The 26,141-nt window shown below is 36.9% G+C and overlaps 2 protein-coding genes across 2 annotated transcripts; one reads left to right on the top strand and one right to left on the bottom strand.

Annotated features, from left to right (window-relative positions):
- Positions 1 to 159: 159 nt before the first annotated feature.
- casp7 (caspase 7, apoptosis-related cysteine peptidase) lies at positions 160 to 7,326 on the bottom strand. The gene is made up of 7 exons (XM_052571454.1): positions 7,200 to 7,326; positions 5,968 to 6,090; positions 4,411 to 4,559; positions 3,776 to 3,904; positions 2,926 to 3,101; positions 2,584 to 2,722; positions 160 to 1,744 (listed from the first exon to the last, which is right to left on the bottom strand). Exons 1-7 carry the CDS (start codon positions 7,229 to 7,231, stop codon positions 1,518 to 1,520), a joined length of 975 nt encoding a protein of 324 aa, XP_052427414.1. The 5' UTR covers positions 7,232 to 7,326; the 3' UTR covers positions 160 to 1,517.
- Positions 7,327 to 8,648: 1,322 nt separating this feature from the next.
- LOC127969583 (nebulin-related-anchoring protein-like) lies at positions 8,649 to 25,882 on the top strand. Its single transcript, XM_052571649.1, has 43 exons — positions 8,649 to 8,845; positions 9,047 to 9,141; positions 9,317 to 9,404; positions 10,912 to 11,016; positions 11,114 to 11,218; positions 11,339 to 11,443; positions 11,912 to 12,019; positions 12,095 to 12,199; positions 12,275 to 12,382; positions 12,468 to 12,575; positions 12,660 to 12,767; positions 13,681 to 13,797; positions 14,305 to 14,409; positions 14,540 to 14,647; positions 14,879 to 14,992; positions 15,161 to 15,259; positions 15,345 to 15,449; positions 15,558 to 15,665; positions 15,751 to 15,858; positions 15,955 to 16,152; positions 16,246 to 16,350; positions 16,518 to 16,616; positions 16,697 to 16,801; positions 16,912 to 17,019; positions 17,134 to 17,445; positions 17,554 to 17,658; positions 18,216 to 18,314; positions 18,435 to 18,539; positions 18,652 to 18,759; positions 18,842 to 18,955; positions 19,060 to 19,257; positions 19,357 to 19,461; positions 20,043 to 20,141; positions 20,229 to 20,333; positions 20,515 to 20,622; positions 20,783 to 21,094; positions 21,186 to 21,290; positions 21,408 to 21,506; positions 21,596 to 21,700; positions 22,231 to 22,338; positions 22,429 to 22,740; positions 22,963 to 23,115; positions 24,303 to 25,882. The coding sequence occupies exons 1-43, from the start codon at positions 8,774 to 8,776 to the stop codon at positions 24,648 to 24,650; spliced, it is 5,586 nt and encodes a 1,861-aa protein (XP_052427609.1). The 5' UTR covers positions 8,649 to 8,773; the 3' UTR covers positions 24,651 to 25,882.
- Positions 25,883 to 26,141: the final 259 nt, after the last annotated feature.

The following is a 26,141-nucleotide window of genomic DNA, read 5'->3' as shown; positions in this document are numbered from 1 at the left end:
AAGGGACATGGGACACTGATATCTACTCAAAGCTTTACCAACATAGGGATTAATTACAAATACATCAGTTTTGTAAATTGTACTTTTCCAAAACAATTTAAAATCTTAACAAACCTAAACCTCTGACAGTAGTCTGTAAATGCTTTGAAAAAAGGCAGATTTCAATAAAGTCTTTTAATACACTAAAATAAGGCTTACACAGGCATTCATTTGAATTAAAGTCATTTGAACAAAAATCAGCCCCACTTTATACAATGTAATGTTTACACAATCTTAACCATTTTTTCAGGGCATTTGTGCAAAAAAACATTTCTATTATCACAGTAAAGCATTTAAATTTAAAAACACAAGTGGAGCTAGCACTTCCTACAGTATAGTTGGAGCACTTCATTAGTAATCCATGCATAAAGAAAAGCTTTTCTTTAATTTGAGGTGGTCAGATGGTTCACAGGTTGGCAGATTCAAGTGTGTGATCTGGACGAACAATAAGAAAGAACATAAGGAAAATGAAAAACTGTTGGATGAAACCAAAGACAACGAGCTCTGAAAGCATCAGAAGCCTCCATCAAGCTTGAAACAGCACATTAGGTCAGTTGGGTGATAAATGGTTAAAATGGTTACCAGTAAAACAATAGCTGCCTCTGTGGATTATAGACAGATTCAGTACAAAACATCAGTAAATACTTTATGAAGCTGCTAAAATATGCTCAAAATACACAGGATGAATGCTGATCTGATTTCAGTTTTCCAATGAACGCTAACTAACCAGCGACCAGCACGAATGAAAAGCTTTTAAAAACGTGCACGTGTCAGCATTACTTCACTATTTGCCACTCCATTTCCATTCATGCCCTTTCTTTGACCTCCTCTGAAGAGCATTCTGGAATAACCAAACCAAACAAAACTTGCTATAGATTGCCATTTATGTGCTTAGAATTTATGCATGAATTGCTAGTACTATAAATATAACAGAACAATAGCAAAGGTTTTTTGTGGTATTGGATGTCTTTTTTCAATTATTATTATTATTATTATTTTTTTTTTTTACAAATATTTTTTATCTAGTAAAGTAAAAGTGGCAGAGAACTTTCAAAGTTGGCAAAGCAACATGGATATCTGACACTGCCAGTGGATAAAGTGACATCACTATTCCCCGGAATACTCTGAGAAAGTTGAAGAACATTCACGGAAAAAGTTGTGGATCTGAACAGGAAGCAGCACAATAGAAGACCGTTTTGATGTCCATATGTCCAGCGTAACATAAAAAGTTGCATTCGCACACAAATGTTGCGACCGCATGGTCGAATGAAGTCAGTCGGTGTACATGTCATGTGTCTTTCCTGCCTGCTATCCCGAAAGTATTAGACTGAGATTTCCTTCCTTATGGCAGATCAATGACAAAAAATGTGGTTAATATTTGTTGTTAAAAGATAACAAAATTAAAAGTCCTTGGCAAGAAAATGTGTGTGCTGTGAAAAGGCAGATGGAGCAGAGCATGTGAAGATGGTCTGCTCAGATCAGTTGAAGTAGAGCTCTTTAGTCAACATGGACACCACACAAGGTATCTGTTTCTTCTCGCTAAAACGGGGGTCCTCTGACCAGGACTCGAAGTTGGTGGCCACCATGTAGTTGACCCGAGTGAGGATCTGCATGATCTCAAGTTGCTTGCCAAACTCATTAAGAATGTTACAGAGGGCCTGGACAAACCAGGAGCCTCGGCCCGGATTCCTCCAGGAGTAGTAACCTATGAGAACAAATGTGTAAGAATGTTACATTACTGTACAACCATGTGACACATGATTAACTCAGGGCTGGATATTTATACAGGTTTTCTGATTCACAACCTCTTGATTGGATTTAAATGGATTCCAATCTGATTCATCTGGGTATTTCAGTTTTAATGTCCATTTTGCTTGCATGTCATATACATTCTCCTTCACCTAGTGAAACTGTCAACTTGCTACAGTACATAAAAATATTAATTGAAAAAATGTATAATAGGGCCCAAACCATGCAGTTAAATTGCTAATTGATGGATACAATAATCAATATAACAATACAAAAACTGTTAAGTAGATACCTACTGAAAAAGTTAAATTTAATTTTTTATAAAACTGTTTTTATTGTATATAGTATAAAGAAGATGATTTTTTTATGATCTTATAGGATTGCTAAAATCGTGTAGAAGGCTTTATCCCATGTTTGGCAAAAAAAAACTGAACTTTGAGATACGGTATAAAGACGAAAGATTTGCAGAGTTAAGATAGAATAAGCAAAAAACTAAAAGCTTGCTGACCCTAAACTTTTGAACCGTAATTTATAAGTAATATATACATTGAGTTTGTGATTATTTTTCAATTAATCCTAAAAGTCATCTCTACATGAATGAGACTAGGATGTTCAAGCTATGTTTTTGACTCACTTAAAAAAAAAACTTGTTAAGAACTTGAGTCATGAATTGGACTATAAGGAATGCTGTATGTTTATTGCATGCAGCTCTAGACGATGACAGTGTGTCTTCCGTGGGACTCTGAGATTAAATTTCCTGCATTCCACATTCTGTAATTAAGAGTAAGAAAATACCTGGCACAGTTGAATAAGCAAACAGGAAGTCTGCCTCTACCGGAATCTTGTGTCTTGGATTGGCATCTGTCTCTATCGTGTCATTGGGCGGTCCTGAGTCTGTTTGTACACCATCATCAAACTCGGAACCCCGACAAGCCTGCCAGTAAAGACACACGACCATGTCAATATCCACTTAAAATGCACTTCAAATAAGGCATGGTAACTCTGTGTATGGTGCGACCGAAATAGCATTAAAACAATAGACACCGTTGTATGTAGGTGCTCCATTTTCTCCTCCATCACTTCTTCCTCATCATCCTCTCTCCTCCCCCAATCCTCCTGTGGCCCTGCTCCTCTTACCTGGATGAAAAAGAGCTTGGGCTTGCCCACGAGGCTCTTGCACATGTCTCCTTTGAAGAGCGAGGTCATGCTCCTGATGGGCATTGCTCCGTCCGTGCCGTAAATCATGCCCTCCTCGCCGTGGCTTAGCAAGATGCAGGCGAAGCAGGAGCTGTCGCTGTGGTCCTCTTCTGAAACTGAAACACATACAGACAAAAATGTGAGAGAAGAAAACAAGAACTTTCTTCATCAATTTGAGTTATCTTAGTTGTGGATAAACTGGGTTTGCAAAGACTTTACACTTTTAATAACATGCAAGTAATTTAGGCAACTAACAGTAGAGGGCAGCAGAGAGACTTTAGTAATAGACATTTGATTTAATTTAATATTGAAAAGGATAGCTAAAAAGATTTTATTGGTGCCATTCAAATGATAATGTTAGCCAATATTTGTGTATTTTCATGCTAATAATGTATGCATGTGATGCACTTAGCTGAGCAACACACGTAATGCCTTATACAAGTTGAGTCTTAAATACACTGAAAGTGGTTATATTGCAATAAAAAGCAGATGCCTATATAGTCAGTGGAAAGCTAGGTTTTTCACTTGTTTTTAGAACAGAACAACATTCAAAACAACATGTTATAATGCAATCTTCCAGAACTCATCCAGCCCAACCACATTCCACAAAAGTTCCATGACATGGTGTCTTGGATTTTTGTTTTTCTGGGGCTTGCTGATAAATGACGCTCGCGGGTTTTCATTTCACATGTTCCATAAAACTTCCCAGCAGAGTTTTGTGAGCCTAATTTCAAACCCGGATGCGGCACTTTGATGATCTGGGGTACAGATACATGTTTTGGCCACTCACCTCGTTTAAGTAGCCGCTCCATGTTCCTGCAGGTCTGGTCATCGTAGATGAAAACGTCAAAGCCCAAGTTTTTAAAGCACTTGGACAGCTCTTCAGCATCGCGATCAGTGCCAGAGCGTACATTCATCCCTTAAACACAGATCACAAAGTAAGCAGCTTTAGTCTAACAAAGCATCAACCTAATAACTCTTAATGACTCCACATTCAAGTTGTATTTTTCATAAAACTTATAACAGCAGTCACATTAGTGTCTGTGTTGTTTTTGCAGAAACTATGGTGAATATATATATATATATATATATTTTTTTTTTACTATTACATCATTATAGATGAGCAAATCTGATTTATCCTGCATACAGATCACAAATTCTTAGTCATTAAAACAATGTTTTCATTCAAATTAATGTTGGATATTCTTTTATAACTATTTACCAATAATTAATTAGACCAAAACTTCTAGGTAGAAGCTCATAAAAAAATTGGGTTTATAATATATAACAAAACACTGTTTAATACTATTTTTAATATTATTACCCTAATAAACTACGTGTAACAATAAATTCAACTGATTTTATTGGGTGTGCCAAATCAGTATTAATTGGTCAGCATAGCATGACATGGAGATGAAGACTCACCTGTTTTTTCATCAAAGTTCTTGTTGTTGATGATGATGCACTTGCCAACGCGCTGGTGGCTCATCTTATACTGGAATGTTGGTGAAACAATCCTGTAATGGCTTTCAGAAGATTGCTCTTTTTCCTGCAAACTGCCATCCTTATTTTTACTGAGACACAGAGACAGACAGTCAACCAATCTATTAGAGACCTTCATCCATCATGTACAGCCCCTAATAAATTTATAAGAACAGTGTATTCTAAGAGACAAAATAATAAATAAGCTCATCTGTAAGTAGAAGAACAATCAAACCTCAAACAAAATACAACCCATGCCAGTCAGAGAATCAGAAATAGCAGCTAACCGGGATATTTGGTGTCATGAAGACAATTAAATCCCCTTATTAATCATAATATTAGTTGCTCAAAAACTTCACTATGTCCCAAACTTAATTTACCACATGTATAAGAGAAAATTCTCACAGAAGTCTCATATCCCCATTGTGAAATTTCCAAACGATCTGTCCTGATTAGTAGGCCACAGTGGCAACTGGATGTACAATATGTGCCAGTATTCCAGAAGAGGCTAGTCATCACCTTACCCAACCACAACAATGGGTTCCTGCCTAAACACTCTCTCACACACACATGAACAGTGGAGCGAATCACAGGTGTCCCATGTGATGTGGGGCAGCAACCCCCCCAACTCCCCCCTACTACCTCCTATGCCATCAGAGCGCTCTCCTACCTGGGCTCTTCTTTAAATGCTACGCCACTCTGCATTGAAACGTGTTGCTCTTCCCTCTAGATCTGCTGAATCTTTCCCAGATTTTAGTGTGGACTTTTGGGTGGATTATTCCCTTGTGGTTTGATGTTGATGTGTGCTAGGATCCCGGCATGCTCTATACTCTATAAAGAGTGGTGGCTCCGCTGGTCTGGGGCGGCGCACACGACCTGAGTCAGCACACACACCACCCCCCAGAGCTTTCCAAAGGCCCATTCAAACCCCTCAACCAGGGTCACAGAGGACAAGAGCACACCTCTACTGACAAACACACTATCACACTTACATATAAGGTCTGTCGCAGAGCACACACACACTCAAAAGTTACAAATAAAATGTCACCAAATGTACCATATCTTAACATAACTTAAGGTTTTTAATTGCATAGAAACTAGTATGATTATAAATATGCAGGTGGATTCATACTGAAGAGGTGTGAAAAAGTATTCTGGACATCTCAAAACACATTCAAGCACATTCAAATATCCTACATGTGATGCAAGCGTTGCAGCTTGTTGGCCTTGTCCTTTAAAAAGAGGACTGTGGCGCCACCTAGTGTATGACATGGATTTTAGGATCTGCTGAAGCTGTACTTACAACAACTAATACTGTAAATTATAAATAATTAACTAAACAACTACTAAATAATTCACTGAATGATTGTAACAAGAGAGAAAAATGTTTTTGTTCTCACCTGAATAACAGGTTAGATCAATAGTTGTGGTTGATATCATTGCATAAATGAATGGACAGACTGATTGATAAATGAATGAAGTTTTAAGAAATAGTCTCACCTGCCAAAAAGCAAAAATCTCCCTTTGCGGTCAGGCTTTGCATCTACTGTGTCTCCTTCTCCATAGTTCTCTTGGTCCTCCACCGTCTCTTCACTCTCAGTGGTGAGGGTTTCTTTATCCATTCTGGAGCAAAAATTAACACTGTTACTGTTGAGTAAGGCCAAGAAAGCTGAGTAACCATACTGGAAATTCTTGACAGGGAGGAAAAAAAAAAATCTGTTTTCTAAATTATAATTATCTTGACATGCTACCCCATCCTCTCCTAACTGACACTGACTATGTCATTGATATACTGTGGTTACTTAGTGTCTCTTATTTTAATCAAAATATGGAATTCAAATTAAAGAACACAGTTTTTAGGAAAACCCATATTATTAGACTGCACTGTGATTTTAAAGTAGTGAAAAGAACTGTATATCTGTGTTTCCAAGGCAATTTTTTTTAAAGAGTTGCTCTTTCCACTTTCATATAGTTCCTTTAAAACAGATCAGCGTAAATTACCTCTGTAAACTAACTTTTACTTTTACTTTGTGATGTTGTCTCTACTGGGTGTTTATTTGTTTTCTTATGGCTTGGGGAGAAATACAATATCTGTATTCATGTAGAACTGATGAAGAAAAGCTGTTTATGGCATGAAGTGTAGCCTACAGCAGGAAGAAAAAGAGATTGAACGCTTACCCCACTTGCCTAAAGACAACTTGTCAGTGGTAACATTAAATACATAATTACATTAGCAATTATTGATGCTAATATAGTTTAAGGTATTTAACATCCAGTGTGTTTACAGCTGAGGTGTTTTTGGAGGAAGTGTAAAGGTCCCCCTTAAACTTTCCTGCTGTAGGTCAACTTCCCTTCCCTTAATAAAATTAACTATGATTTTACTACAAATAAAACCAATGGTTTCAATAGTTAAACCATGGTAACCATAAATTACCCATACTTTTGCTACACTAACCGCAGTTTAACCATGTTATTTGTAGTAAATCTGAATATAAATCATAATCAGAACGCCAAAAAACGTGGTTATTACACATTTACAATTATAAAACCATGGTTAATGTTTCGCAAGGTACTACATGTTTTTCTTAATTAGCACATTTTAATAATAGTATAAGATTAACGCTTCGATCCATAATGTTATAGCAATACAGTTATAGTAGCCAAACGATGATTCAGTTCAGCAAATATAGATGTTTTCACAACATGACTATATATTTACTATCAAAACTTACATTTTTGTCGGATCAGCCTCTGGTTTGTTCATTGTTCTTTCAAGTCCAATGTTACTAGACGGAGAAAACGAAACTACTTTCCAACTCCTGTTCCATTTCCTCCAGCCGAAGTGTCTCCTGTATTTAAAGAAACAGAGTCAATTTAGAGCTGTTGAAAACCAATGCGCAAACTACCTGTTCATTAATCCAACACTAGAATAGAATACATTAGAGTACAATAGACTAGAATATTGATATGAAACGTTATATTAGTCAGAAATAAACACCATTTATTTATCCAACTGTACTATTTAAATGTATTTGATTTCCAATAATAATAAGAGAACGAATAAGAACAATGTGTGTTAGGCCTACACAAAAATTAAATAATGTACTTTTTGGTAAATTATTATTATTATTATGTACATTGTGTTTATGTACATTGTTGATTAAACAATAATGTTTTCATATGTTATCTTTTTAACTGTTATATTGTGTATATAATGTTTGTTACTGGCTTATGTTAAATGATTCTTATTTTCCATAACAGCAGTGGCTAAATATTTATTAACATCTTGGCATTATTAGCCTTATAAGACTATTATATGATCTAGGATATTCATAGATACAGTATATAAAGCAACTTGACTGTTTATTTTATTTTATTTCACAAAAAAAAATGCTGTCAACTGCAACATCATTAACCAGACTAAAATAAACATATTACTGCCATCAAATTGAAAAGTAAATTAAGACATTTTTGTCTTAATAATCATGTGGCTATTTGAACAGTCTCGTCTTCCTCTGACTTTAGATCTTGGATTTTTTGTAGATAATAATAATAATAATAATAACACCAATGATGAGATAAAAGAACAAAATTCATTATTATTTTATCATTATTTTAATACTTTTTAAAATAATTTACCTTGTTTTGCTTTGCAGTAATGCATAACATAGGAAAAATAAACAAACCAAAAAATTGGTTTAGAAATGTGTAAAATGATGTAGTCAGACATTCAATATTATTTTATAAAATTATAGAAGGATGCCTTTTATACAGGGCTTTCTGTACTGTTATTTTATATGAAATATTCTGAATGACTGAATGTTAGTGGACATGACTGCTACCATATTTTGAGAATGACTGTATCTAAACATTACGTAGTTTATAACAGCGTGAATAATAAATTCTTAATTTTGAAAATGACGGAAAGTCATGACAGTATATACTGTAGAAAGTAAGGCATTTCAGAAAGCGTGTAACAATCCAGCCGTGACTTCATTCACCTATTTAGAGCACGTCTGAAGGCTCTGACTAATGTACTCAAAGTGAACAACACCATGATCACAATTCAGTGACATCTCTCCCCTTTAAAGTAACTGACAGCTGGTCAACCAGTCAGCTGACCGGCAACAGCTAAACAGGGGTGGAACTAGACAGGGTCTAAGTCAGAGAACAGATCTAAGTTTACAGAGACTGAGACAGAAGTGGGGACAAGGGACCGTCTGGGACGCCTTGCTTTCCAGTTCTGATTATTTGTACAAGTTGTTTTTATTTTTCTCTGGAGTTGCTGGCTTAATTTGCTAAAAGTATGAATGTTCAAAAGTGTGCCAGGTGTGGGTTTGTGGTGTACCCAGCGGAGAAGCTCAATCTTATTGGTCAGGCAAGTATATGTCTCAAATATCTTACATATTAACATGATAGTACATAGATAATCATAAAGCATCAATGTATTTTTCGGTTAAGTTTAACCATGTTTTCTATGATGTAAGAAAGACAGATTTCAGGAGAAGGAATTGGATTCAGTTAATTTTAAAATGCACATTTTCTCATTCTGCATCTAAGTGTCTCTATTCTCTTTCAGAACTGGCACAAAGCATGTTTTCATTGCGAGGTCTGTAAGATGGTTCTGACGGCCAATAATTTTGTCAGCCATCAGAAAAGGCCGTACTGCCAAGTGTAAGTTTTGGAGTCATTTTTTGCTTGAATATAATTTTTTTTTTACAAATTAAGGCTTTGTGTTTTAATAAATCAGCATTATTTACTATTGCTTTATTACTAAAGGTGTAATTTGAAATTACTGCATAGTTTGACCATTAAATGCATTGTTTATTTTTTATTTTACATCTAATAGGCATAATCCAAAAAACAACACTTTCACAAGTGTTTATGAGACCCCTGTCAACATCAATGCCAAGAAGCAATCTGAAGCAGTCAGTGAGGTGAGGTTTGTTTACTTCACAGATTTACTCTACATCTGACAAAGTACAATAAATGAACTACGTACATCTTAGGCTGAGGCTATTAAAAACAATACCTGTATAAAAATATTTTGGTTTTCTGTAAAATTATTTGATGTAGTATTTTCAAGTGTGAAGTTCTAAGGTAATGCTGTTAATCTGAAGTGTTTTCATATAAAATATAATGATTATAACTAATCATTAGTTATAACTTATTTTGAGATAATGACCAGTTGACTGTACATTACACCACTTTAGGTACATGGCTTCTTACCAAATAAATACATATATAATTTAATACATATTTTCTTTTATATAGAATATAATGAATATTGGGTAAGGCATAATGTACAGTCAGCTGATCACTATTGCAAAATAAACTCTTTAAAACACACACACACACACACACACACACACACACACACACACACACACACACACACACACACACACACACACACACATATATATATATATATATATATATATATATATATATATATATACATATTTTTTTTGTGATAATGGCCAGTTGACTGTATATTACACCATTTGAAATAAATATGAATGCATAGTATATTAAGATCTGAGTTTAACTTATCTTGCCTGCTTACTTAGATCAAAGTATCTTGTTAGTTTACTCATGGAGACTTTAAAAATAGATTTGTTTAAATATTTGAGCTCATAAACTCAAATAAACTAAAAGTGTGCAGAAAATAATATTTTTTATAAATAAATTATATACATTCTTTTCAAAATCTTCCAGATTCAAGGAATCTTTGCAGTAAGACTTTTAGGCAGCCTGGTACTAAACTAGTGGTGCTCAACGTATTTACTGTCTGGATATTGCTAACTGATTTACAATCAAAAAGAACTGAACATGGGTCATTTTGCTGGTAATACCCTCTATATATTATATGAGCTGGGTCTGTATATATTATAAGGTCTGTTTTTAGGAGAGCTCAAAGGCCCTGGTGACTCTACAGGTTTGGAATGAGAACTGCATCTCTCCAGTTATTTCTGTGGTGTGACATGATACTCTGCTCTGGCCTTCTTTATGTATTTGCTGTTTAAATTTATACCTCATGAACATGGCCCACCTCTCTTCCTTTCCTGCTTCCTTTCCCTCTCTCTGCTTCTCTGAATCTCTCTCTGTGGGATCCCAGCTGCCCCTGTCTGTCAGTGGGCTCTAGAGGGGCCTTCGTGCAGACTGACAGAATGCAGAACACCACATCAGCATTACATTTCACATGTCTAATTTCATTTCTTCCCTGAAATATTACATGAAGACAGTGTGGAATAACAGCACCCACTAGCATCACTGATGTTGCATGTCTCTGAATATGACTTTTTACAGTATGTGAAATTCCATCATTCTTCATACATCAGGAATTACAGAAAGATGATTTCAGAATTAATCATTAGCATGTTTATTGTGCTAATAGGAAGCACGCTAACATTTCTCTGCTTATATCTCTCTGGTTTCTAGAATAAATATAGAGAAGAAGGGGAGCGCTTCATGTCCACTTTCAGCTATGACATGAGATCAAAAGAAATCGAGCAAGCTCGTAAGGCCAGCCAGCTTGCCAGTCAGGTGAGTAGTTAAAGGAAGTAGTACCATAAATCCATTATGTTTTAGCTGTGGGTTATTTTTTTAACATATGACCATTTTTTAATCTTTCTGAAAGCAGCAAGGTTACCAAACTGAATTTGTGGGCCAACAGTCATTTTATTCGGGCAGCGTTACCAGCCAGGAAATTGTGCGTGTGACCCAAGCACAGAAGACCATTAGCGATGTGAGTTATCAGATTCAGACTCAATGAGAAAATGAAAAACGAGGCTCTTGCTTTTTTGCTGCAACTATAATTGGATAAATTATGATGATGAATTACAAAGAGTGGTAATTTGGGCTGCAGGTGGAATATAAACGAGGCCATGAGGCACGTGTGACGCAGTTTACCTCTGTAGCCGACACACCTGAGATGATACATGCCAAGACTGGAGTCTCATTGGCCAGTGATGTAAGGATACATTTCCAAAAGTGACCTTACTGACTGAAATGACATACATGGTTTTAAAAATCCAGTAACCTTTATAAATCTTCTTGTATTCCAATCAGATAGATTTTGTGGTTAATTTTCTCAAAATGTTCATATACTGGCTACTGAAGCTAAATATGGAAGCCATACGTCCTCTTTTTATTTCAAAATTGCTTAAAATGTCCAGGTTTTTGGCTTTGTTTTCCTATTGTTTTCATCCTTGCTGAAGGATGAGTGACTGAAAAGTAGTTTGACCATTAGTGTGCAAGCAACCAATCTTAAACCAAAAGCCAATTCCTGGACATTTTAGCCAGTTACAAATTCCCAGCTAGAACTGTCCAGGACATATGGTCACACAGTCATCTGGAGGCCTTCTTCTTACCCCTGTTTATGTGATTAGTCATTTCACACATTTGTTTCTTATCTGTTTTGTTATATGCTGATTCAAAGGTGAAATACACAGAGGAATACGAGCAGTCTAAAGGAAAGGGCAGTTTCCCAGCTATGATCACGCCAGGATATGAAATGGCAAAGAAAGCCAATACACTGGCTAGCAATGTAAGTAAAGTTTAGGTTGCAAAGAGTTCAGTTTCTTTCTCAAAAAGTTGAATATTCCTTTCTTTTTTTATTCAGGTGGAATATAAAAAAGGCCACGAAGAACGAGTGTCAAAATACACCGCTGTGGCGGATACTCCTGATGTGCTTCTAGCTAAAAATCAAGGGAAGATTGTCAGTGATGTAAGTGAATAGAATCGTAAAAATTATTTGTGGCCGCACAATATCTTAATTTGGCATCTCCTTCTATAAAAACAGTATGTCTACGCTGAGGAATATGAACAGCAGAAGGGCAAAGGCAGTTTTCCTGCCCACTTCACTCCCGGATACCAGGTGGCTAAAAAAGCTGGCGAGATGGCCAGCAAAGTAAGTGTCCAAATGTGTAAATCACTTGTGAATGCCAGCTGCATGTGCATGCCAGTTGTATACTAATGTGTTGTTTTTGTTACAGGTGAAATATCAACAGAAATATGAGCAGGAGATTAAGGGCAAGGCAAGCACTGATGCTGGTTCTGCAGAGTTTACTTTGGCTAGAGAGAATGCAGAGCACTTCAGTCAGGTGACACAGTGTTCATTTGTGCATATAATGCACATTCAATATGTCCTCACATATGGTTATACTGAATGTCTCTAATTCCTTTAGCATGCCTATACTGAGGAATATGAACAGCAAAAGGGCAAGGGCAGCTTCCCTGCTATGATTACCCCTGGTTACCAGATGGCCAAGAAAGCCCATGACATAGCCAGTGATGTGAGTATCAGCGCATCCTCACTGTTTAAGTCGTCTGTTGTTCTAGATTTTTAAATTTTCACAGTAGGAATTACACCAGTTCTGTCCCAGTCAGGGTTCAGGGGTTATCATAGTTAACTAAAACTTAAACTAAACATTTTTTTTCACTTGAAATACAATAAATGTTAATTGAAATAAAATATAAAAAACCTAACAGCGAATTAAAAATGCAACATTTCCATTTTCCTTTTGTTTAACTTGATGTACTAAAATAACAAATAATTAAACAAAAAAATGCATTTAATAAAAAATACATAAACATTTATAGACCGCAAAAACTGGTAAAAATTGAAAAACACTCAACAAAATGACTTAAATTTTAATTAAAGTGAACAAGAAAGCAGAAACTATAAAAATAAAATATAATTCAAAATATTACCAAAAACTATCTTAGTATCTCAATGATATTAAAATAGCACTGTCAGACTTATTACCATTAACTAGCTAACTGAAAAAAGTAAATAGAACATATAATTATTAGAAGAAATATATAAGTACTAAAAATTAAACTAAAATTAAAATGAAAACTAAAAAACAGAGAAATTCAAGCTAATTCAAAATATGAATAAAAAATATAATAGTTCATAAATAATACTAAAATAATCCCAGTTAACGTTTTCTCACCTTGGCCTGTCATCACTCAGTGGAATACAGTATGTACATTTTCTCCGATGACTCACACTGAGAATCCAATGTTGTCACTCAAGAGGCATCAAAAGGACAAGTTTAGAAACACTGACTGTCTAAATGACTGATTGTGTATGTTCTCTCATGTCACAGGAATTCATCCTGACAGATCAGGCATTGAGCTTTTTCTGGTATTGTTGTGTTTAAACACCTTTCTCATCCCCCTCTCTCCATGTTTAACATGCAGCTGAAATATAAGAAGGATTTGAATAAGATGAAGGGATCTTCTGCATACCACACTCTGAACACTGACGACAACTTGACTCTGAACTGTGCACGCAAAATCAACAAGCTTGTGAGCGAGGTGAGCGATTTATGCCATTAGTACATTGCTTACATCAGGTGCAGAAGAACAGATGGATGGCATATTCACTTTTGCCCATTAAACATATTTAGCAACAGCATTGTTAGCTGTAGATTTGTAACTTGGCTTACTGAGTGCATTTTGGGATGCACATGTGCAAAAACAAAAAGAGAGGATCAGAGAACTCATCTGTCATCGTCTCAGTCAGACATAACATCTCCACACCTGCATTCTCCACATCCCACGAGCCTAGCCACCCACAGACATAAACAAAGACAACACACAAGCCCAGGGGCCACATCATCATTCTATTTTCACCCTCTTACATGCCACAATGTATGCCTGATGATGCCATACCATGTCCTCATCCTTCCTTGATTTACAAGCAAATGTCAAAAGGGCATATGGTTTTCTGTATGCAGTGCATGAAGTTCACCACAAATGACAGAGGCTTAAAATTCCACAACTTCATTGCCTATGTGACAGAGACATCCTCCCCTTATGCAGGTTGAATACAAGAAGGACCTTGAGAACACCAAAGGCCACAGCATCAACTACTGTGAGACGCCACAGTTCAAGAATGTGTCAAAGATCGCCAAGTTTACCAGTGATGTGAGCTCCTCATCAGTGATACTACTGCTATATACAAAGAATGACAGCATATTCTATATTTAATGTGTTGCTGTGCTGGGCACCTGTGTGCAGGCATATGCAAGCTTATTCACTCAGTTTATGATTGCAGAATAAATACAAGGAGAATTACACCAATCACATGAAGGGGCACTATGAGGGTGGAGGCATCGATAAGAAGACCATGCATGCCATGAATGTCAGAAAGCTTGCCAGTGATGTAAGACGAAACCCTTTTTCTGAACATAATATCTCTTGTTGCTCATATTACATTTTTAAAAATTCATATGGTAGGAGAATTAGTAAAAGTAAACTACGAAGCATTTGTCCAATTTCAAAATAAGAAACTTTTGTAGTAAATAAGTACATACTAAGATATTTTATGCATGTTACTAATTATATTAAAGATACATGAGTTGTTTACATATTTTCCAATACCATTTGATTTCAGATTGCCTACAAATCAGAATATGAGCAGGAGAAGCATGTTCAGAGTGAGTACAACTACCCAGCCACCATCACTCCATCCTATCAGTCACAGAAGAAACTGGAGCCGCTCAAAGATGTAAGCCTATATCATTCTTCATGTGCTGGCTAATCTGCTTAGAACTTGTCTATCAGTAAGTGTGCCATCCTGACAGCTTGTAAAGTGCTGCCTCAGACTTATAAATGAGCTTCACGCTTGTAAACATGCAAGCTAATCTAAATGGATGTCTTATTTTCTCCCACACAGAAAAACTACAGACAGCATATCGACAAGCTTAAATTCAGCCAGGTTACAGACACTCCTGAAATTGTGCAAGCCAGAATCAATGCAAACCAGCTCAGCAATGTATGCATAATTTGTCCTTGTCAATGATTGTTTAAGTGAATTTAATGTAATATGTCTAAGCCTCACATATAACCTCTCATTCAAGCTGAACTATAAAGCCAACTATGAGAAGACAAAGACGCAGTACACATTATCTCAAGATACACCAGAACTTAAAAAGGCCAAAGTCAATGCAGAGCTCGCCAGTGATGTAAGCCTATACTCACATTCCAGAGCCTTGCCACATGTTTGTCATCCTTATGTATAGTTTGCAGATGTTGACTGTGTTGTTAAGTGTTGTCTTCCTGGACGTTCACAGATCAAATACAAAGAGAACTGGGAGAAGAACAAATCCAAAGCATGTGATATCGGCCTGGACACACTGACATTCAAAGCTGCCAAAGCCTCTCGAGACCTGGCTAGTGATGTAAGTATCAAATGTTCAATGTTTAAATGTAAATGTCATTCAAATTTTGTTTTCAGGGGTTGATTTGATTTATTGGGCTGTACAGATCAAGTATAGGGAAGCATATGCAAAGAACAAAGACAAAGCCATTGGAATGGATGTGAGTGACTCCAAAACAATGCACTCCCTTCAGGTGGCCAAGCTAAGTAGTGAGGTCAGTACCCAAAGTCAGGTTGAGTTTAACAAAAGTATATTATGAGTGTGCATCTTTAGGCTAAACAAATTATCCAATCAAATTTCTTTGCTATAGGTTGCGTATAAAAAGGATTCTAAGGAGACTCAATCCAAGTGCAACCTGCCCCTAGACATGGTGAATCTGAGTCATGCTAAAAAGGCTCAGGCCCTGGCCAGTGATTTGGACTACAGGAAGAAGTTACACGATTATACCGTCCTGCCTGATGACATGAAAGTGCAGCAAGCTAAGAAAGCCTACCAACTGCAGAGTGATGTAAGAAAAAGAAAGCATGTTCTGAGTCGAATGATACACATGCTGTGCTTTATGCATGCTACTGTATATGCATATATGATTTTGCTTTTTTAGAACCAGTACCGATCAGACCTGAACTGGATGAAAGGAGTCGGGTGGGAGGCTGATGGTTGCCTGGATGTAGAACAAGCCAAGAAAGCAGGAGAACTAGTCAGTGAGGTTGGTCATTACACAATTTTGATTCCCTACTGATTAGACTTGCATATCTGGTCAACAGCATTTTCTTAGGCTTCTTAACTAGCTTTACCACCAAGATGTCTTTGGTCTTCACCAGGAAGATAATGCTGGACATTTACTCAAACTGTGCATTTTCCACCTCTATATAGAAAAAGTACCGTCAGAAGGTGGACAATGTGAAATTCACACAAGTGGCAGACACTCCTTCCATCATACATGCTAAGAAGAGCCAGGAGCTGCAGAGTGGGGTAAGATATGATCCATCCAATTGGATATTTATCTTCTCTGTGTATATTTCTGGTATTGATTGGCCTTTTCTTGTACTCAGCTGGCGTACAAAGCAGGCACTGAACAGACGATGCACCAGTACACTATGAGCAAAGATGAGCCTCTCTTCAAGCAAGCCAAAGCTAATGCAGAGCTTCTTAGTGAGGTATGAACTGAATCACTTGAAACTGTTGCTAATGTTGCACCAATAACCTACACATGAGCTAACAACTCAGCGCCTGTTTTCAATCAACAATTTAAACTGGTGATTTTCAGAAATCATATAAGAGTAGATGGGAAGAGCAGAGGGAGAAGGGTTTTGAACTTGGCTTGGACTCGCTTTCAATTCTCGCAGCCAAAACAACAAGAGATCTCGCCAGTGATGTGAGTGACCAAACACCCTACTGATGCACAAGACTCACAAATAGACACTCAAGGGAAGCTCAAGTGTTTTGACTAATAATCGAATGTAACTTTCCTGATATTCCATATATTTAGGTGAAGTACAAGCAAGAATATGAGATGACCAAAGGGAAGATGATTGGCGTGAAGACTGTTTCAGATGATTCTCTGATGGCCCATTCAACCAAGGCTACCAAACTCCAGAGTGACCTCAACTACAAGAAAGAGTATGAGGACACAAAGACCAAATACAGTGCCTCACTCGATATGATGAACCTCACCCATGCCAAGAAAGCCCAGGAACTGGCCACTGAGAAAAATTACAAAACCTTCTTACACGAGTACACCATCTTGCCCACTGATATGACGGTGGAATGGGCCAAGAAAGCTTATGGCCTACAGAGTGATGTAAGAGTTATCCCAGCATTCAATTGCATGAATGGCTTGTAAAGCCAAAACAGACACAAACATGCATACTGTTTGGAATTATGCATCAAAAAGTTGTTTTCTTCACAGAAAAAGTATCGCTCCGACTTAAACTGGATGAAAGGGGTGGGATGGGAAACCACCGGATCCCTTGATATACAGCAGGCCAGAAAAGCTACAGATTTAGCCAGCGAGGTACAGATCGACCTGAACACGACCCAAGACAAATTCTAAAATCAACTAACTTCACATCACCAGATTTCTAGGTCATCAGCAGGACCCTCTGAAAATGAAATGCATACTTAACCATTAGAAGAGAAGTTATGTTATGTTTGCATAGCAAATAGTAGAAGTGATAGGTTATATTTAGCGGGGTAAGGAATAGGAAATAACTTTTTCCTCAATTCATCAGTACTTTGTATAGTTTATTAAGAACCCTTGTCTCAGCAAGCATCAGAAAACAGTTTTTTTTATTTAAAATTGCCTTCAGAAAACTGACATTTCTTGTTAAAAGAATATAAGCACATGCTTTGTTATTTAAACTCAGCTAAAATAGAGAAGCACATGCCTGGGGTTAGCATTTCAATTACACATCTGTTTAAAGGTATTGTGAGATGATTGAACCATATCGTCCTTGAAATGAAAGACCTTGGGGGCCATACACCCAAGAGATAATGAATTCAAAACACACTCTACATCTCCCAGCACTGACAGTTGGTATAAATCTTTGCCACGTGTTTTGTTTGTTCCAGAAAAAATACAGACAGGATGTAAGTGCTCTGAAGTTTACCAGCGTGGAGGATACACCAGAGATGGTCCAGGCCAAAATCAGTAGCAAACTGGTTCTTGATGTACGTGCATTAATTATTCTTTCTATGAATCTATGCACTGATTTTGATGACAACCAGTAAAAGAGATTGGAATTTACTCATGAATGTGATTGTGAATGTGAAATATCTTCATGTTGACAGAGATTATACAGAGAGAAAGGAGAGAATGAAATGCACAAGTACACACTGATTGGAGATATTCCAGAGCATGTGCAGGCTAAGATCAATGCCATGAACCTCAGCGAGGTGAGAATCCATACCAAACACTGCTGTTGCTGTTTCAGAAACTATTAAACACATGCACAAAGAATTGAATTTCCATATTAAACTGCTAAAAGTAGAATTCTTTTCTATATAGTCACACTACAAAGAGTCCTGGAGAAAGATCAGAGATGGTGGCTACAAGTTGCGCTTGGATGCTATTCCATTCCAAGCAGCCAAATCTTCTTCAGAAATCCTCAGTGATGTGAGGTTTTTGTACACAATAGATGAACCACAGTTTATTTTGGTTATCTTTCTGTCTAACTTGTATAAATGTTTGCCTCCAGCAAAAGTACAAGGCACAGTTTGAGAAGACAAAAGGGAAGATGATTGGGCTAAGGGGACTACAGGATGACATAAACATTGCTCACTCTGTGCATGCCACACATATACAGAGTGATGTGAGTATTCTAGAAGACCGAGCAAGGCAACAGCATTTGGAGTACCACATATATGAGTTTGAGAGGTCGTGCACAAGTGATTGATCAGCTTTCTATTTCCTTAGCTCAAATACAAAATGGACTCTTCTAAGGTGCACTCTCAGTTCCATCTACCAATGGATATGTTGGATGTGCTCCATGCTAAGAAGGCTCAGTCTCTGGTCAGCGATCAGGACTATAGACTTACATTGCACAAGTATACAACACTGCCTGATGACCTCAAAGTGCAGGCTGCCAAGAAAGCATATGAACTGCAGAGCGAGGTAATGGCTTAATTAATACTGGCACTACTATTGCTAATACTCATCGTTCACAGAATGCCTCTTGTAAGTTCTCTTGAACATGTTTCATTTTTGCAACAGAAAATCTACCGCTCTGATCTGAACTACCTTCGTGGTGCGGCCTGGATTGCCACTGGTGCCCTACAGATTGAGGGATCTAAACGAGCCACAGATCTAATTAGCGAGGTATGAATGCATTTCTAAATATTAATCCAGCATTTTCATCTGCATTACTGTTCAAAAGTTTGGGTTTGGTAAGATTCGGTAAGACATTTAAATTGTTACAAAACATTTCTATTTCAAATAAATGCAGTTCTTCTGAGCTTTCTATTAGTCAGAGATTACTGAAAGAAAATGTATCAAGGTTTTCACAAAAATAGCATATGGCATAACTGTTTTTAACATTGATTATAATAAGAAATGTTTCTTAAGCACCCGCATCATATTCAGATTCTTTCTGAAGGATCATGTGACACTGAAGACCACGAGTAACGGCTGCTGAAATTTTAGCATTGCCATAACAAGAATAAATTACATTTCAAAATATTAAAATAGAAAACAGTTATTTTAAATCGCAATAATATTTCACAATATTCCAGTTTTAGTACTTTTTATAAAATAAATGCAGCCTTGATTAGCATAAGAGACTTCTTTCAAAAGCTTTAAAAATCTTACAGCCTCCAATCTTTTGAATGTTAGTGTTTATTTTAAGATTTAATTATATATGTATTTATTATACTGTACTGTATTTTTCTTTTGCCGAACAGAAAAAGTATCGCCAGCTGCCCTACTCATTCAAGCACACATCCGTCACGGATTCTCCAGATATTGTGCATGCTAAGACCAGTAACAAGATCACTAATGAGGTAGGAGAACATTGCCAATATTGTTTCAGTGCTTTGTGATTTACAGAGAACAGGGATTATAATCTCTTGTGGTCTGATGTTATTTAGCGCCTGTACAAAGAAAAGGGAGAGAACTTCAGGCACAACTACACCATTACTGCCGAGAGACCTGAAATCACCCAGGCCAAGATTAACGCTGCTAACTTCAGTGATGTAAGATGAGCCTTCCAAGTCTATTTTAGTGTTAATGGATATTGCTACATAATTAAAAAAATCCCCCTTTTTAAACCTGATACCTCATCTCAAAAATATTCTAAAGAAGAAGCTATTAAAATGAACCTACATGCAAGATGCTAGAGAAAAAGTTTAAAAATTATCTTTTTTTTTGTTTCAGGTTAAATACAAGGAGTCATGGCATACACTAAGAGCTCAGGGTTATAAACTCACCATGAAGGATATCCCCTTCCAGGCTGCCAAAGCCTCCACCAGCATTGCTAGTGATGTAAGAATACCCTCTTTCATTTTACACACATAAACATCAATGGTCAAAAACAGCTGTGATCAACTCATGCATTAATATTCATAAGCAATCACGCTGTTAACTTTATGGTAACCAACAGTTCCTACATCCAGTTCACATGTTCACCTCTTTGCCCTGGTAGGTCCAGTACAAGCACAACCATGTATTGGAGAAAGGCAAGCACATCGGAGCTCGCGGTGTTCATGAAGACTCGCATTTAATGCACTGCTTAGAAATGGGCCGTCTGCAGAGTGACCAGCATTATCGCAAAGACGCTGCGTCTGTTAGTGGCCAGTACCAGCTGCCTCTAGACATGGTGAACCTGGTTCATGCCAAGAAAGCTCAGGCGTTAGCCAGCGACCAGGATTACAAGACTCACATACACTCGTACACAGCTCTACCTGATGATATAAAGGTGCAATGGGCCAAAAAGGCTTATGACCTGCAGAGCCAGGTGAGAACGACTATGAAAGATTAACAAGATGGTTGAACTTAATCTCGAGTTTTGGTTTTAAACATAATCTTGTCTTCTTTATCTTTTAAAGAATGTATACAAATCAGATCTGAACTTCATGAAGGGAGTGGCCTGGGACTCAGTAGGTGCACCCCAGCTGGAGTCTGCAAAGAAAGCTGGAGAACTCATTAGTGATGTAAGTCACACTTCCTGTAAATTCAACATGAAATCCAAATAAATGTATAGTCGTACATTTTCTAGCATACTGTAATAAAATCATAAAGTCATGGCTAAGAACGAATACCTTCTGTAGAAAAAGTATCGTCAACATCCTGACAGTCTGAAGTTCACTCAAGTTGCTGATTCACCTGATATCATCCACGCAAAGAACAGCTACATGCAGTGTAGTGAGGTAAACCTCGCTCACATTTCTTATACCAGTGTGTGTTGCCAGTAGCTGTTTTGTGTGATGTGAATAACAAGAGTTGTATCCTGTTTCAGAGGATGTATAAATCTGGAGACTCTGACTCTATGCACAAGTACACATTACCTCCTGATCATCCTGACTTCATCAGAGCAAAGATCAATGCTCAGCAAATTAGCGATGTAAGCCAGCTGTTGATTGGTACTCTTGCAAGATGTATTTAATGTTTTTAAAGAAGTCTCTTATGGCTACATTTATTTAAGCAAAAATACAATAAAAACAGTAATAATATTACAATTTAAAATAACTGTTTTCTATTTCAATATATTTTAAATATATAATTTATTTTTGTGATAGCAAAGCTGAATTTTCAGAAGCTATTACTCCAGGATTGTGTTACATGATCCTTCAGAAATATTCTGAAGTAAAAACGTGTTTTCAGCATTGATAATAATAAATGTTTCTTTAACATTTGAGAACCAACGCCGCATATTAGACTGCTTTTTAAGGATCATGTGGCATTGAAGACTAGAGTAATGGCTGCTGAAAATTTGCCAGTAAACTAAATAAAAAAGTATACTAAAATAGAAAACATATTTTTTAAGAGACTTCTTTCAAAAACATAAAAAAAACATTAAACATTCCAAACTTTTCAATGGTAGTGTACATAATTTAACATTGTCTATGTCCCTTTTTTCCTTTCATTTTGCAGAAAGTGTATAAAAAATCAGGTGAGCAGGTGATGTCTGCAGGTTACGACCTCAAGTTAGATGCCATTCCCTTCCAGACAGCCAAGGCGTCTCGAGAAATTGCTAGTGATGTAAGTCAGAATCAAACTGTGAACTATTTTCTTAATAAAAACCCATCTTTAGAATGGTAATTTAATATATGTTGTACCGTTCCTTCTCAGTTCCGCTACAAGGAGGAATTTGTCAGAGGCAAAGGCCAGCAAGTGGGCTTCCTCAGCGTTGAGGATGACCCCAAGATCAGACACTCACTGGCTGTAGGGAAGCTCCAGAGTGACAACGAGTACAAGAAGCAGTTCCAGGAGACACGCTCTCAGTTTAAGATCCATGGCGACCAGCCTGAGTTCCTGCATGCTAAGAAGAGCCAGGCTCAGCTCAGCAACCTCAACTATCGCCAACATCTTCACGATTATACCTGTGATCCTAATCAACTCAATGTCAAACATGCTAAACAAGCATACCAGCTGCAAAGCGATGTGAGAACTGGTTTTGGGATTATTCAATGATTTATGACAAACTATAATGATAGCGCTGTATGCTGATGTCTCGGGTGAAATGAGTGGCAAATACTTTGCCATTTGCATGTGAAAATATGAAATTGCAGTGACTTGGTGACATACTGTACACCTAAAAAAAAGGAATGATTTGCTTATTATTGATGTAGCATGGTTTAATGGTCCTGACCTCTGTGGTTGCAGGTGAACTACAAATCCGATTTGAACTGGATTAAAGGTGTGGGCTGGACCCCACCGGGCTCTCATAAGGCAGAAATGGCCCGCCGTGCAGCAGAACTGGGTCTTGCTGAAGGAGTAACCACTGACGAGGCTATCGCCAAGTATCAGCAGCTGATGGTGAGACACAACTCGGACCCACTTTATATTAAGTGGCCTTAACTACTATGTACTTACATTTTAATTAATAGTTTAGTACAATGTACTTATTTTGTACATACATGTTTTTACATTGTACTTATATTTAAAAAAACCTACATGTAATTACATCTGTATTTAATTTCTGTAATAACATTTATAATTACACTGTTGACCCATACTTTACACCTTAACCCACCCTCAAACTTACCCATACCTCCAACCCTCTCCCTAACCTTACCCCTATCCCACCTCAATAGCAGCAAAAGTGTATAACAATACAATATGAACACAATGAGTACATTGTACTTATTTTTATGTAAGTACATAGTAGTTAAGGCCACCAAATATAAAGTGGGACCCACATTAGCTCAATGAATGTAAATATGACTTTTTAGCTCTGTTCTATAACCTACTGTAGTTAGCTGCCTTGCTATTCTACAGATAGCATACTAACCATCATGGAACATTTGGAATGCTCTACTTTGGCAGTAACTCCACAAGTTACACAAATAGCACTGTTGATCACAACTGATTTCAGTAGAGTTTGGTGTCAGCATGTAGCTAAACTAACAAAATAAAAACACAAATATTGGATATACTGCACATTACGTTTAATTAAACTGAGCACATTTTTTATTGATACTTGTAGTGTTGAAAGTCACAATGAAATGTAAAGACTGATCTTTTCTTCAATATTGTGCTGTACATCCGAGTGTAAAAGTCTAATTATAACATTTACATTAAGAGATAAAAAAAAGTGTAAAAATTAAACATACATGGATAAGTTTATTCACAATACTATCTATAACCAGTGTTATTTTAGTATTATTTATATACTATAATTTAAAAGTAAAAACTATTTATACATTTTTTTTTCCACTGAGCTTATCAGTTTTATGCGATTGCCTTTTCCTTTAAGAACATGTCATGTTGCCTCAGAATTAGGCTAAAACAAAACAAGGTATCTTATAAGGCATATTAAGTTGGTTGTGGGCTTCGAGTCATGAGTGTGCCTTCAAATGCTGCTTCAGTATGCAGTGCACTAGGTTTTGGAACAGAGCAATTGTCATAATTTTGACATTTTGACATTTTTACCACATTACCAAATTGCCTATATTTTCTTTCCCCTATAATATAATGCATTTCATTATTTTCTTCTGTTTCAGATGCTCCAGAGACAGCAGGAGTTTCAGGAGCAAGAGCAATCCAACACCGAGCAGACGGAGACCACAAAGGAGTTCCAGCAGCCAGGAGTCAATCCAGATGCTATGGAGATCCTCCACGTCAAGAGGAAGAAGACAATTCACACCACATTCAAGCAGGCCAAGACCACAAAATCCATCACGTCACAGTCTGTTGCTTCCCACTCAACCACAAGTCAGTCTATCACCAACCAGTCCACCAAGAAACAATCCATTATGAGCCAGTCTCATGCTGATGAATCCACCGCAAGTCAGATGAGTGAAAACCGGGCCATCACAGATCAAGCTGCAGCGAAGTCAGGAACAATGTAATCTGCCATTTCTGTCTTCCTTACTTCTGTTTTTTAAATTTTATTGATGAACATCATGTAGATCCTGGTGTTCTTTGTGTTTTCGATTAATCCATGAATGAAGGATATTTAGATGAAAAATGAATGTGAAGAAGGTTATAAGTGAAAAGTGAACATGAAAGTGGTTAAAGTAAGTTCAGACAGTAAAGGGTGGTTGGTTTTCATTTTATTATGGTTTAATGAATATGCTTATAGTTACAACAAGATGGACAGAGTATGGAGAAGAGTATGTAAAGAATAGGGGTGAGCATGATTTTGAAGATGTGCTATTTTATTATTAGGGTAGATATGGGATATTTTTTATTTGCTGGAAATATGATAAGCCAGAATCAATTGTAAAATGTCTGATTACATTCAAAACATTTAATTCGTCCCTCTGAGGATTCAACAGTTGTCTCTGGGGGTTCTGAAACTGTTTTACTGAAGCTACTGGATCCATTGTATGCACATCAAGCTGCACTTTGTGAGAAAGAACCTCAACTCTGCTTGCAGAGTTTAATAGCTGAACTGTAAGTAAATGTGTGAATTATGACAAATGATAATAAAAGTTATTTTATGTCTAGAACTTGAGCACTAGAGGGCAGTCACAGACAGTTTTATTTTGTCAAGTCAATAGTTTCTTGTAATAAACTTGTTTGACAGACAGACAGGCATAGATAGATAGATAGATAGATAGATAGATAGATAGATAGATAGATAGATAGATAGATAGATAGATAGATAGATAGATAGATAGATAGATAGATAGATAGATAGATAGATAGATAGATAGATAGATAGATGGATGGATGGATGGATGGATGGATGGATCGATGGATGGATGACTTTAAAAGCTGTAAAATGACATTATTCCTTCCAGCAGTTTGGAGGAACTGCTCAGCGGGGCTTCACTATTGCTGGAACATAATGAAAATCAGTTTAAAGAAATAAATCATGTTTATTTTCTTGCTTTTCCAATGCAAGTGTTGACCCATAATGCCTAAAGCAGAGGTGCTGAGCAACTGTTGTGAAGGAACTGGTGATAGTCAGCCCATAGGGACACTTGTGAAGGCTGATGCGAGTTTACAGCTGAGTTCTGAGCACTGGGCTTTTGGTTACGAGAATTTAGGTGGAAAAACCTTTTCAACAGAAAAAGTATGTCTCGTTATTTCCACTGCATATTGGCATATAGAATAAAACGAGTTTTCTGGTTAATGCATGATGAATGTTTATTTTACCTTCAAGCTGTATTACAGTGATAATTTTATACAGTATACCTCTTAGGGTTAGAACAGCTGGGTTTTTAAATACATTTCTAACAGTTATTCTTCAAGAGCGGCGATAAGATAAACACACAGGATGACTAATTTTTTGCAATTTATGCATATTTTGCATACATATTAAAGCAGTAATGACTGTAAAAATTGCCATTTCTTTAGTTAATGTTCACTACTGAGGAAGAGTAGAGCTTGAC

The sequence above is a fragment of the Carassius gibelio genome, chromosome B12 (assembly GCF_023724105.1).
Source record: "Carassius gibelio isolate Cgi1373 ecotype wild population from Czech Republic chromosome B12, carGib1.2-hapl.c, whole genome shotgun sequence".
NCBI classification, from domain to species: domain Eukaryota; kingdom Metazoa; phylum Chordata; class Actinopteri; order Cypriniformes; family Cyprinidae; genus Carassius; species Carassius gibelio.
The sequence above is the reverse complement of the archived record's forward strand: the minus strand, read 5'-3'. Positions and strand labels throughout refer to the sequence as shown.